General features: G+C 34.2%; 1 protein-coding gene across 2 annotated transcripts; it reads right to left on the reverse strand.

The window, feature by feature from the left end:
- Window positions 1–7,509: 7,509 nt before the first annotated feature.
- On the reverse strand, window positions 7,510–11,186 carry LOC139873094 (uncharacterized). Of its 2 annotated transcripts, none has more exons than XM_071861031.1 (13): window positions 11,035–11,186; window positions 10,880–10,945; window positions 10,394–10,459; window positions 10,209–10,284; window positions 9,897–9,968; window positions 9,689–9,786; window positions 9,441–9,514; window positions 9,015–9,102; window positions 8,696–8,853; window positions 8,499–8,541; window positions 8,364–8,429; window positions 8,207–8,284; window positions 7,510–7,819 (listed from the first exon to the last, which is right to left on the reverse strand). In XM_071861031.1, the coding sequence occupies exons 1-13, from the start codon at window positions 11,134–11,136 to the stop codon at window positions 7,724–7,726; spliced, it is 1,083 nt and encodes a 360-aa protein (XP_071717132.1). In that variant the 5' UTR covers window positions 11,137–11,186; the 3' UTR covers window positions 7,510–7,723. The 2 variants fall into 2 exon arrangements, with proteins under 2 accessions (XP_071717132.1, XP_071717131.1); XM_071861030.1 differs by having other exon boundaries at window positions 9,891–9,968.
- Between the last annotated feature and the right edge of the window lie 1,812 nt (window positions 11,187–12,998).

The raw sequence follows: 12,998 nt of genomic DNA on the forward strand, positions 1-12,998 counted from the left end.
GCTTAAAAACCATTCAGGCCTGTGCTTTAGAGGACGAACATATTAAATCTGAACAAATGACCAAACGAAAAGTGGACTTAATTGATGATTCACGTGGACTAAAGACCTTAAACAATCGTGTTTGGGTGCCTAAGCTTGGAGATTTGAGGGATTTAATCATGACGGAAGCTCACAAATCCAGATTTACAGTACATCCGGGTAGTAATAAGATGTATCATGATTTGAAAACAGTGTATTGGTGGCCAACAATGAAATCAGATATTGCCCATTATGTCAAAAAGTGTCATATATGTGCTCAAGTGAAGGCAGAACATCAGAAACCTTATGGTTCGTTACGTCAGTTACAGATTCCAGAGTGGAAATGGGAACATATAACGATGGATTTTGTGACCAAATTACCTCGAACTCAGAAAAGACATGATATGATTTGGGTAATAGTGGATCGTCTAACTAAAAGTGCTAATTTTCTTGCTACTCGTGAGACAGCTTCGTTAAGTGAGTTAGCCGAATTGTATGTGAAAGAAATAGTTAGTCGTCATGGTGTGCCGTTATCGATCGTTTCAGACAGAGATTCCAGAATTGTGTCAAATTTTTGGAATAGTCTTCAACAGAATCTGGGTACACGTGTGAATTTAAGTACAGCTTATCATCCTCAGACAGACGGACAGAGTGAAAGAACGATACAGACTTTGGAGGATATGTTAAGGGCTTGTGTGTTAGAATACGGTGGTTCGTGGGATACACATTTGCCGTTGGTCGATTCGCGTATAATAATTCATATCATTCGAGTATAGGGATGCCGCCCTATGAAATGTTATACGGTCGTCATTGCAGAACTCCGACTTGTTGGTTAGAAGCCGGGAAGAAACAGTTTGCAGGCCCCGAAATTGTTTAAATGACAGCCGAAAAAGTTGCAATTGCGAGAGAAAAGTTGAAAGCCGCTAGAGATTGGCAGCAAATGTATGCTGATCCGCGTAGACGTCCGGTAACCTTTAATGTGGGTGAACGAGTGTATCTGAAAGTTTCGCTGTGGAAAGGGGTTATCAGATTCGGTAAACGTGGTAAGTTAGCACCGAGATTTATTGGTCCGTTTTCGATCCGTGAAGTGTTGAATGATCAGACTGTGGTGTTAGATCTTCCGCTAGAGTTAGCTGGTATTCATAATACATTCAACGTATGTTATCTTCGTAAGTGTAAAGTCGACGATGAAACACAACTTCTTCCTTTAGAAGATTTAAGGGTCGATTTGAATAAGAAGTTAGTGGAAGAGCTAGTCCGTGTAGTTGACCGAAAGGTGACTAAGTTGAGAAAGAAAGAGATACCGATGGTGTTGATTAAGTGGAAACACAGTTTGGGTTCTAACTTTATGTGGGAGACAGAAGAGTTAATGAGAAATCGCTACCCTCTTTTGTTTGACCAAGACCAGATTCCGAGGACGAAATCTTCTTAAGGGGGGTGGATTTGTAACAGACTGAAACCCGAGCTAGTTGTAAGTTGCCTATTTTGCCCTTAGAGTTTGTGCTTAGTCTTAAGTGCTTTTATTTTAATTATTTTATTAGTGTTTTATTATAATTGTGTTGTGACCAGTTTGTGACAAGGGTCCCAGAACAGGTTGGTTTGTTTAATTTGGACTCCGTTAGGGCCGCCTAACGAAATACGAAAGAATGCAGATAACTGATAAATACCCATGTGATACGAGGTATGGGTTTACAACCCACTTATGTGTTTGTATCTGGATACTTCTCCTCATTTTCCCAAATTAAATCAAGAACACCCGTACCTAACTTTCACTCTCTAAGCAAACCCTAACTTGATTCAAGTGTGGAATTGAATCAATAAACTTAAGAGACTGATTTTTTGCACCATTGTAAGCATTTATCCAGGTTTGTTTACTTGAATTCGTGCTTTAATTCATAGAAATTGGGTTTTTATGTTCTTGATTAAAAAGTGAGTTTTGATGCTTGAATCTTGATGAATTATGTTTGTAAGTGTTAATTATTGTTAGAAATAGCTTATATATATATGCTTAGTAGCTTTCATGTGCTTAAAAACTGATCAAAAACACTCAAAAATCGAGTTTTGGTCGAAAAATGCTCAAAATCAGCGAAGTAGTTCGAAACCCAGTTGCTACAGTATTTGCTACATTACCCGAGTTGCTACAGTGTCACTATTTGCTACAGTACCCGGGTTGCTACAGTGTCGCTATTTGCTACAGTACCGAGTTGCTACATTGTCACTATTTGCTACAGTACTGAGTTGCTACAGTGGCACTATTTGCTACAGTACCTTTTATGAAATTGAAACGGGCGTAACTTTCAAAACTTAACTCCGTTTTTGATGAATAAACTATCATTAGAATCGTAATAAAGAATACTTTTCAATGGTGAACTTTTAAGAAACTAAATCAAACTATTTTTAGGTCAGAAGAGGAGTTTTAGTGTGTATATCGTGTTTTGCACGCACCTGTATAACATTATTGAGTGGAGTCATGATGTAGACTCATAAAAATATGAATATATGGTGTTATGACCTAGTTAATCGTATGAAATGATTATATTATTTATTGGATATGTATATTAACTTTGTTTGTGTTATTCTCAGGTTATAAGGACAAGGAGGAAGCTCAGAAATAATAACTGAGCAGTTGCTGGTAATTGGTGAGTGGGTCTATCTCCGGATAGAGTTTAAGTAGCATATCATGCTACTGTGGTTGACTCTTTTACCATGCATAGTGTAGAAATTTCCATGTTAGAATAATATAGTATGCCTGATGTTGTATGTGAATTATGTGTACACTGTGTGAATGGCACCAGTCGGGCTTAGGGAGACTGGGGACTCGAGACCGTGCCTAGGAGAGGTTAGAGTCCGTATGAGGTCAACCGTGCCTAGGGGAGGTTGGGTCCATAGGCTACTGATTGTGGAGCATAGTGTGAATGATGCATCCCCTGCATCTGGATAACTATTCTGTGAATTGAGTAGCAGGGACTATCGGTAGACTCAAGTCCGATCAGCTAGGAGTCGTGTGCTCGTATAAGCCGCCGATCCTCGTATTGCCTTATTGTATGCTAGTTGGTAGTTAGCATGTGTTGTTGTTAGTATATATCTTGTGTGTGACTTAAGCTATATCTGTTAGATAGATTCCATTCACTTAGCGGTGCGCTAATCCCCCACATAATTACCCCTTGCAGGTTTAGGTACTGCTAGTCGGGATGGGTGTTGATGCAGAAGACATGTTTGACAACCCTACTCTGATGTGGACTTTTGTTTAAATCATGTTTTATAATAACGTAACACCGTTATGTAAACTTAAACTTAATTACCCAGATTAATGTAATGACGCGACTTATAGTGTGTTTGTTAATAAAGTCTTCCGCTGTGTTTTAAAAAAAAAATTTGCCGGTGTTACAATATAAGGAACGAAAAAGGCAAAAATTCATATTACTAAATGGTACGAATTTTCTGATAAACAATGCTTTGTTTTCTCCCAAATCAAAGAGAAATTTGTTAAGTTTCTCTGATATATATTATAATGGATATGATTATCAGTCAATGATAACCGGAAATGAGAAATACTTATGTAGCACCGAAAAGCACATATGATGAAAAGCGCAGCGCATATGATTAAAAGCGCATATGGTGAAAAGGATATATGATGAAAAGCGCATATGGTGATTAATGAAAAAGCACATATGGTGATTAATGAAAAGCGCATATGGTGATTAATGAAAAGCACATATGGTGATTAATGAAAAGCACATATTGTGATTAATGAAAAGAATATTGAGAAAGAATCATCAATGTTTCTTGAAAGAATTCAAGGTTATATATATGGACCAATTCATCCATCATGTGGACCATTTTGATATTTCATGGTTCTAATAGACGCATCTAGCGGATGTTCTCATGTTTGTGTGTTATCAAGCCGTAATATGGCATTTGCAAAGTTTCTTGCACAAATTATTAAATTGAGAACACATTATTCTAATTACATCATTAAAAGGATGAGACTTGATAATGCTGGTGAGTTAACATCTCAAGCATTTAATGATTATTATATGTCTACAGGGATTGTTGTTGAACATCCAGTTGCTCATGTGCATACACAAAATTGGTTTAGCTGAATCAACAGATAAACGCTTGCAGCTAATAACTAGACAATTGGTAATGAGTACAAAACTCTCAATATTTATATGGGGACATGTAAATTTACATGATGCGATATTAATTCGCATTAAACCAAGTGCAAGTCATAAATATTCTCCATTACCAACTTAATTTTGGTCGAGAGCCAAATATTTTCCATCTTAGAACATTTAGTTGTGCAGTGTATTTTTAATTGCACCACCACAACAAATGGTTCCTCAAAGAATGATTGAAATATATGTTGGATATGAAACATCTTCAATCATAAGATATATTGAATCCATGACGGGTGATGTTTTTACAGTACGTTTTTTTGCTGATTGTCATTTTAATGAAAAATTGTTCCCTGGATTAGGGGGAGAAATGAAAAAAATAAATAAAATGATGTTTCATGATGTGAACATCAATTAAGGTATCATGATACTCGCACAAAAGAATGCGAAACAAAAATTCAAAAAAATAATGCATATGCAAGAACTTGCGAATAAATTGCCCGATGCATTTACAGATGCAAAAAGAGTGACTAAATCATATATATCAGCAGTAAATGCTCTAGCAAGAATTGAAATTCCAAAAGCTGGCAATAATGTCACTCATGAGTCTTTTGTCACATCTGAAACGTGGAAGACAAATTAGTTCCAAAGATAAAAATTCTCGAAAAGGAAAATCAGCTGATAATGAGGTTAAAAAAAAAAGGTGTTCAAGAAGAACCATAAATCAATATTCCTTCTGCAGAGGATATTGACGATGTAAATACATAAATTGCAATAAATTATGCAATATTATGGAACCGAAACAAAATGACAAATATTGATTTTTCATATAATCTTACAATGACATCATGAATAAAGATGATGATCTGGAACCAAAATCTGTCATTGCATGTCAAAATAGACATGATTGGACTTAATGGATAGGAGAAATACGAGCTGAATTAGAATCGCTCAATAAAAGAAAAGTTTTAGATCAATCGTTATCACTTTTAAAGATGTGAAACGTATGGGATACAAATGAATTTTTATCCGAAAAAGAAATGTGCAAATGAAGTTACAAGGCAAAACTAGACTTGTAACTCAAGATTTTTCACAAAGACCAAAAATGAATTATGAGGAAAACTTATCCTCCTGTAATGAATACAATTATTTATTAGATACTTAATCAACCTGGTAGTTACTTAAATGCATCTCATGGATGTTGTTACTACTTATCTGTATGGATCACTTGAGAGTGATATATATAAATATACCTGAAGGGTTTAAGGTATCATAAGCATCTAATGCAAAACCCAAGGGAATGTATTCCATTAAATCACAAAGATTTTTAAATGGGTTTATACAATCGGGACGTATGTGGTATAACCGATTAAATGACTACTTGATAAGAAAAGGGTATACATATAAACTTATTTGCACGTGTGTTTTATAAAAACAATGTTCGGATATGTGATCGTAGTTGTTTATGTCAATTATCTTAAATAAAGAAATCTATGAAGCCATTCAACTTCTAAAGAAAGATTTTGAAATGAAAAAATCAAGTGTTATGTTGATTTACATATTGAGCATATGACTAATGACTTACTTAATACATCAAACAACTTATACCGAAAAGATTTTAAAATATTTTTAAAGACAAAACCATTGGTTGTTAGATCACTCAATATTGAAACTGATCCATTTCATCCCCGTGAAGACCATGAAGATCATAACGGATCATAAATTCCATATCTTAGTGAAATTGGGGCTATTATGTATTTTACAAATTGTACAAGACCTGACATTTCTTTTGCAGTTAATTTGCTGACAAGGTTCAGCTCAGCCCCTACCAAAAGACACTGAAATGGGATCAAACACATATTTCGATACCTTCGAGGAACTAATGATTTAGGATATTTTTATTCTAATGAATCAAAACAAGATTTGATTGGTTATGCAGATGCAGGTTATTTATCTGATCCACATAAAGCTAAATCTCAAACTGGGTATGTATTCCTAAATTGAGGTACTGCAATATCATGGTGTTCTCAAAAACAAACACTTGTTGCAACATCATCAAATCATGCCGAAGTGATTACATTACATAAAGCCACTCGGGAATGTTTTTGATTGAGATCAATGACACAACTCATTACTAATTCTTGTGGACTAGAACACGATAAAAGTCCAACAACTATATATGAAGATAATGCAGCTTGCATAATACAAATGAAAGAAGAGTATCAAAAGTGACAGAACAAAATATAAATGCTGACGAGGCGCCAAAGCCATAGACGGTCTTAACGGTCATAAGTTTGATGGAAAAGAATGGTATGTTGGTAAGGCTCAGAAAAGACTAAAAGGGAATAGGAATTGAAACAAGGGTTTGAGTAAACCATGAAGGAGACTTTAGACAAATCACAGGGGCTAAACTTGTACATAAAAGATTTAGATGATACAGTTTCAGATGAAAACCTCATATTCTTCTCATATACTCAAGATCTCGTAAAAGACAACCAGATTAAAATGAGATACGTTCAATCAACAACTCCACTGTCAACCGCTGTTTTCAGAACACACATTCACAATATTGGCATGAGGCAAGTTCAAAAGATGTGACGACTCAGCGATGTCTACTTGAGGAGGAGTCAACTCTATACTGCACTCTTTTTCCCTTGACTAAAGTTTTTATCCCACTGGGTTTTTCTTTAGCAAGGTTTTTAACGAGGCAGTACTAGTTGCTCTATAATAAAATTGTCATCCAAGGGGGAGTGTTATGATATTAAAATGTCAAAAGTGGTGGATGACAACTTCCACAAGAATCCAATATTTAGGAGACAAAATTGAATGAAGATCTCGTGCTAGATTTTATACAGTAAATCTTAAGTCATGAATGTAAATGATATGTGAGTACCAAAAATATAATATACTCCATTACTCCTTATTTTCTCTCTTTCTCTCATTCTTATTATAACAATAGAAGTATCCAAATAATAGGTTACTAAAGGTAATTATAAATAAATTATAACAATTTAGACATTTAGTAGAAAACGGATATATTTGCTAACCAACCATGCATCGCCACTTGTCAATCTCACACCTGCTTTTTTGCGTTTCAATCATTAATTACGCCCTTGATCCCTAAAGTTTTATCTTTTTTTCATCCTTGCCTCTAAAGTATTTTTGTTTCATCCTAACCCTTAAAGTTATGATATGATTTCATTTAGGTCCCTAATTAACGGATTGAGTTAACAACAGTTAACCATGATGACCTAAATGAAACCATATCATTACTTTAAGTGTTACAATGAAACAAAAATATTTTGGAGACAATGATTATATAAAAATACTTTAGGGACACGACACGGATGAAACAAATGAATCATAACATCCACCACTTGTAGCATACACAATTTGACTATGAGGTATTTTTACATTCAAATATATGAATTCCTTCTAGTTAAACATTGATGACTCTATCAACAGCACAAGACCGAGTTCACACAAACAAAACTAATTCCATGGAAACCAATTATCCTTGCAATGCACCGCTACCGTTACATTAATGATCCGGTGCCGCTAAATGTAAGAGAATACACTGAAAACAACTATTCCGATCTTGATAATTCTTTCCGGTCAACTACATCGGCTACAAAAATGCTGCCAGAATCACACCATCCTCCCAAGACATCCCTGTTTCGACACTGCAGTATACATCAAAGATTGTGTAACTACTAAAAAATATACATACATCTAATAAATCACTTTACTTTTAGATAAAGGCTGCAGAATCAGCATGAAGGGTGGGTTCGGTAGACAGTTTATCGAAGAAAAAATAAAACATAATTTCTTTTATAAAATCTTCAACGTAAAAGTGAATTCAGCTTTTTGACATATCTATTTCAGATCCTATAATGTAGCTGCCTAAAAATCAAATTTAAAAGAAAATTGTACAAGAAATTTCACAGAAGTAAAAAAAAAAAAAAAAAAATGTAATTTCTTATTCATTTCTAGTAACCAAAAGAAGGCAAAACAAAAAATGTTTTCACCGTACATAACTGAAATATGGCTAAATGAGATAGTTTTATTACCTTACTAAACCCAAGCCAGTTTGAATCTCCTCTAAATGAAAATGTTTTCTTGTATTCTCTCCACTGTCCGCAAAATACCTGCATTTTCGCTCATCTATTACAAACTCAATTTATATTTGCAAGAAAAAGGTAACCTTTTGCAAGTTTAGGTATTAACCTCATAATCAACTCCTTGGATGTACACATAATTCGGGTCAATCGAAGAAAAAGATAGCCCAGTTATCTAAGAAAATAAAAATCAATGATTAAAATCCAATAAAAAAATAAATAAATAAGAGTGTGAACAAAGAACCTCATATTTTGAGCAGTTCACCCATCTTGCTACGGCTGACCATCTACATTATTATAGATTTAATAATGAGATCAACGTCGAGTGCATAAGAAATACAGAAGTTCAAACAAAAAGCCTTCTTAGAGTATAGATATTTGATAATTTCATGGTTCCATTGATCAATTATTTTAATAATATCTAATAAATCGATATACAACCTGCGAGGGTCATAGACGGTCATAGTACGATCTGCACCACCAACTGCAATATTACCACTTGAGGAGTTGCAAACTGCATACAAAATATCCCCCACTGAACCACAAATTCGATGCACACAACCACCTTTTTCTTTTACTCTAAGGTCCCATATTGATAGCTGAAGAAAATATAACTAAATGAGAAACTGCTGAGCATTTGAATTAGATTAAAAGAGATGAATGACAAATTATAAAACATCCAATTCACATTCAAAATTCAATTATTCACTGAAAACTGTCAAACAAACCCACATTGTTAGGCTCTAATAATTTCAAGTACCTGGCAGCCTTCTGTAACAGCCAAAATCGAACTTTCACGTTCACTGTATAAATTGTTCACAAAGTTTACAGCAGTAGGGTACCACATTCTGCAATTCGAGAAAAATAAAAAATACTTTCATTTTTCAGTTTTCCGATAAAATGTGACATTTCCTTCATATACTGGATATGCAACTTTAATTTAATAAAAAAAATACAGCAGTAGGCCTACATCCAACTTTAACGTTTCAATTAAACTATTGTAGGAACATATATACGGGATACAAGATTAACTTGATCACTGGTTTCAGGCTTTTACTCCGTAGTAAAGAATTCATAGTTTTACGAAGACTCATAACTATGTTACCAAGAAGCAATAACAAGAAAAAGTAACATAAGGTCATACACCATTTAGCTATTAAATGATATTAATTAAAGATAATCTTACGTATGAAAAGTGCGTAGATGAAAATCTTGGTCATACACATTGACACTTTTACCAAAGCTATGAGCCACGGCAGTCTGAAACAATAAACTATGTTCTTTAGATAAGGTCAACATATCAAACATTAAAAAAAGGGTCAAACTTTTATTTTGTGTCTTCGTTAGTAGCCGTTACTTGAAATTTGGTCCATAACAAATTAATTTCAAATTCATTAAAATTTAGATTTCATCTTTAAGCAATCTAATTTGTACCGTAGACCATTGAGTTGGACTGAAAGATAGCCCGGCCCAACCAGCTTCTCCAACCCCAAAATCCCGAGGTGACACAGAAAATGTAAGCCTTTCAACATCTGAAAATTATCACGCACACGTAGAATTGAATTCAAAAGTTAAAGAAAATGTGCATAAAAAACTTTATATATTTATTCGAAAAGGAATGTCAAAAAAATACTACCTTTACCATAACTATCCATTTTGGAAACAATAAGATGTCCATACGAGTCAACACTTCCCAATATTAAGCAATCATTCCCTGCAAAGTTTCGATTAAATGACTTAAAGAACATGGTTTTTAAGAATTAAAACGATAAAGTCATTAAAATGAACAAGTAATGTGAAAACAAAAGGCATAACAAATACAACAGTGACAAACACATATTTGACACTCGTTACTCAACAAAGTGACGAATATAAGTAATGGAGACAATAGTTTACTCAAAAATAAAATAAATTGGGTATTTCACGATAAATATAATCTAAACATGGCACGTACTTTCAGTTTCATTTGATAGTATCGTCTGAATTTCTGAACGATGAGGGCAGCGATTCACTAGCGCAGAGTCCACAACCTTTAAATATCAGCAATTCATATGATAAATCAATGCACGTCTTTACGGCAAGTAAAATGTATGATGAACGAATTACTTGGGTAACAACAATATATTTAATAAAGCTTACCTGAGTTGGTTCAGGTATAAGGAGGCTATCTTTTCCTTCATCAACTAAAGAATCTTTCAAAGAGACCTACGGAAAAAAAAAAAAAAAAAAAAAAAGGAGCCAAGTTTATACCAGGTAAAGTAGCATGAACATATTTAAACCATATATGGCAAGAATTAATAGCATAACTTATAGTAATATATATAGGGGTATATATTTAAACCATATAAATATATCATTTTTCAAGGTTGTAAAAGTCGTTAGTCAGGGACTAGTAGTCGGTCGGGACCTTGTAGAGTAATCGGTCAAGACGGACTATGACCAACTTTGACTTGGTATTTGACCTACGTTGACTGATTATAACCGAATAAAATATTGAAACTTTGACCGACTAAATTGAACTTTTGACAACTTTAACCGAACTATCACAAGCATGATAAGTGCAAAATGGAAATATTTTAAATATAAACTTCTACTAGTAAAGTAATATAAAGACATAAATCAAACCAGAATTCGATAAACATGACAACCGGAAGCAACATAAACCCAGCAATAATTTCCTTCTTCATTAACCTGAGAAAACAATACAATTATAATTACAATTACAATTACAATTACAATCAAATAACAATATATTAATATTAATTAATATAAAATTATACATGAAGGGAGATGCGATTGGATTGAAGATTAGCAGGAGAAGGGTGTTGTATTAGTGTTGCTGGTACCACCGCTTTCTTTAGACTTCGAGCTTCCAACATCATCTTCTTCTTCTTCTTGCCGCCCCCAAATCAAAACAGTTCTTTTTTTTACAGATTATATTTTTTCATTTTTAATTTAAGCACCTAAAGTTTTCATATTTATATTTAAGACACTAATCATTTTTTTTTTTTTTTTTTTTTTTGAAGGTAAACACACACCCATACACGAATATATACATGTCCACCACAGGACTCGAACCCCTCAACATATATGTTGAAGGGGTCACCTCGATACCGCTAGGCCAATGGCTCTTTGGTCACTAATCATTTATGTTACGGAGTACATTAATTTTGCAACAAAAATACATCGTTAATAGAACTTCACTTCTGATGTGTTGACTGGTTTCAAGGTCCATATACCAGAAAACTATTGATGATTTTAGCGTCGTTCCAACAATTATTTTAACTAGTTGCGATTTACGTGAAAGCAAGGGTTATTGAGCTATATTTATTAACGGTTTTGGTGAGTGTGGAGTGTACGCCCATGAGAGTTGACTATGTGGTGAAAATAGAGGGGGTCAAGGGGTAGTGCCCGGCAGCGCCCCTGGACTGAAAGGCACTATACGTTATGTCGAAAAGGTGTCTGCCAACAGATATCCAACCAAAGGTTACACCTTTTCGTGTAACAGTTTTTTTCACCAAAATAAAGGATTACACCATTTCATTTTAAACTACCAATATAACAATGATCGTTCATTTTTGGAACTTTTGCTTACACACACAACCTACAGAATACTCATTTCTCTAATACCCTGATTTGTGATTTCATTGTTAAAAATACAAATTTCGTTCTTGTCTAAAGATTTTGTGAAATCAAGACAATAATTGGGTCAAAATACCATATACAAAAAGTGATTAATCGTTTCAAAAATTAATCCGAACAATTAAAACATATTAGTGTTGCGTGCTTTCTTTAGACTTCGAGCTTCGAACATCTTTTTCTTTTTCACCGCCAAACCAATTTCTTTTCTGCTTCTTCTTGCAATTTCTTTTTACGATCTATTTCCCTCCTTTTTCTAATTTTTTCATATTTATGTTCTATTCTATTCTATTTTAGGTTCCGTTTTTAATTTCTATTCTATTTTAGGGTCCGTTTAATTTCTACTTTAATTTCTTTTTTGAACGGCTGAAATTTTATTAATGCAAGTCTAGCAAGGAGCTAGACAAAAACATACAAAACTTAATTACAATGGAAAAACAAATAATTACATAGGATTACAGAAGTTGTGATGTGGTCCAGCGGTTGGTGGCCTGCATCCTTTAGGGGAGGTCAGGAGTTCGACCCCCGTTGGCTACATATTAACCCACAAATTCATCACTGCCATGAAGTTACACCCATGGCACCTTTCCCACATCGCGTTGGGGGTAAAGGGGAGGGGGTTTTACTGTCCATGCCCCGTATGGGATTGGTACGGGTTTCCTCCTAGGCACGCAGTTGGGGGCGGGTATAACTGTGTAGGAGATGAACGCATGGGTGGTTATGTCTCCTTAGGTGATCTTAACAGCTGTCAAAAAATAAAAAAATTACATAGAATTACAGAGCCAAGTATTCCAATCAGGAGCCATTTTGCTTCTAAAACCAACATTTCAAAAAAAAAAAAAAAAAAAAAAACTTAGCTTTTTAGAAATTTACTATTTATTTTAACAGTTCCAGCTAATCTGCTAAACATTTAAATACATATTAAAAAGCTAAGGGCTGCTAGCTACAATCTACTGGCTTACAGCTACAAACTACCACCTAATAGCTATAATCTATCAGCTATCAACTATAAGCTACCAACTGAACTTTGTCAAATATATCCTTAATTTGAATAATGATCTTTAGAGACAGTTCCAACTAATCTGCTAAACATTTAAATACATAT

Source organism: Rutidosis leptorrhynchoides, chromosome 10 (assembly GCF_046630445.1).
Source record: "Rutidosis leptorrhynchoides isolate AG116_Rl617_1_P2 chromosome 10, CSIRO_AGI_Rlap_v1, whole genome shotgun sequence".
In the NCBI taxonomy this organism is placed as follows: domain Eukaryota; kingdom Viridiplantae; phylum Streptophyta; class Magnoliopsida; order Asterales; family Asteraceae; genus Rutidosis; species Rutidosis leptorrhynchoides.

What these genes read in the sequence shown, in the direction of transcription:
- LOC139873094 (XM_071861030.1), bottom strand. Translation starts at nt 11,136, where the DNA reads ATGATGTTGGAAGCTCGAAGTCTAAAGAAAGCGGTGGTACCAGCAACA. An exon ending in CATCTACGCACTTTTCATAC is followed by an intron (nt 9,103 to 9,440) that starts GTAAGATTATCT and finishes CTCGAATTGCAG; the next exon opens with AATGTGGTACCCTACTGCTG. An exon ending in CTGTTACAGAAGGCTGCCAG is followed by an intron (nt 8,854 to 9,014) that starts GTACTTGAAATT and finishes TATTTTCTTCAG; the next exon opens with CTATCAATATGGGACCTTAG.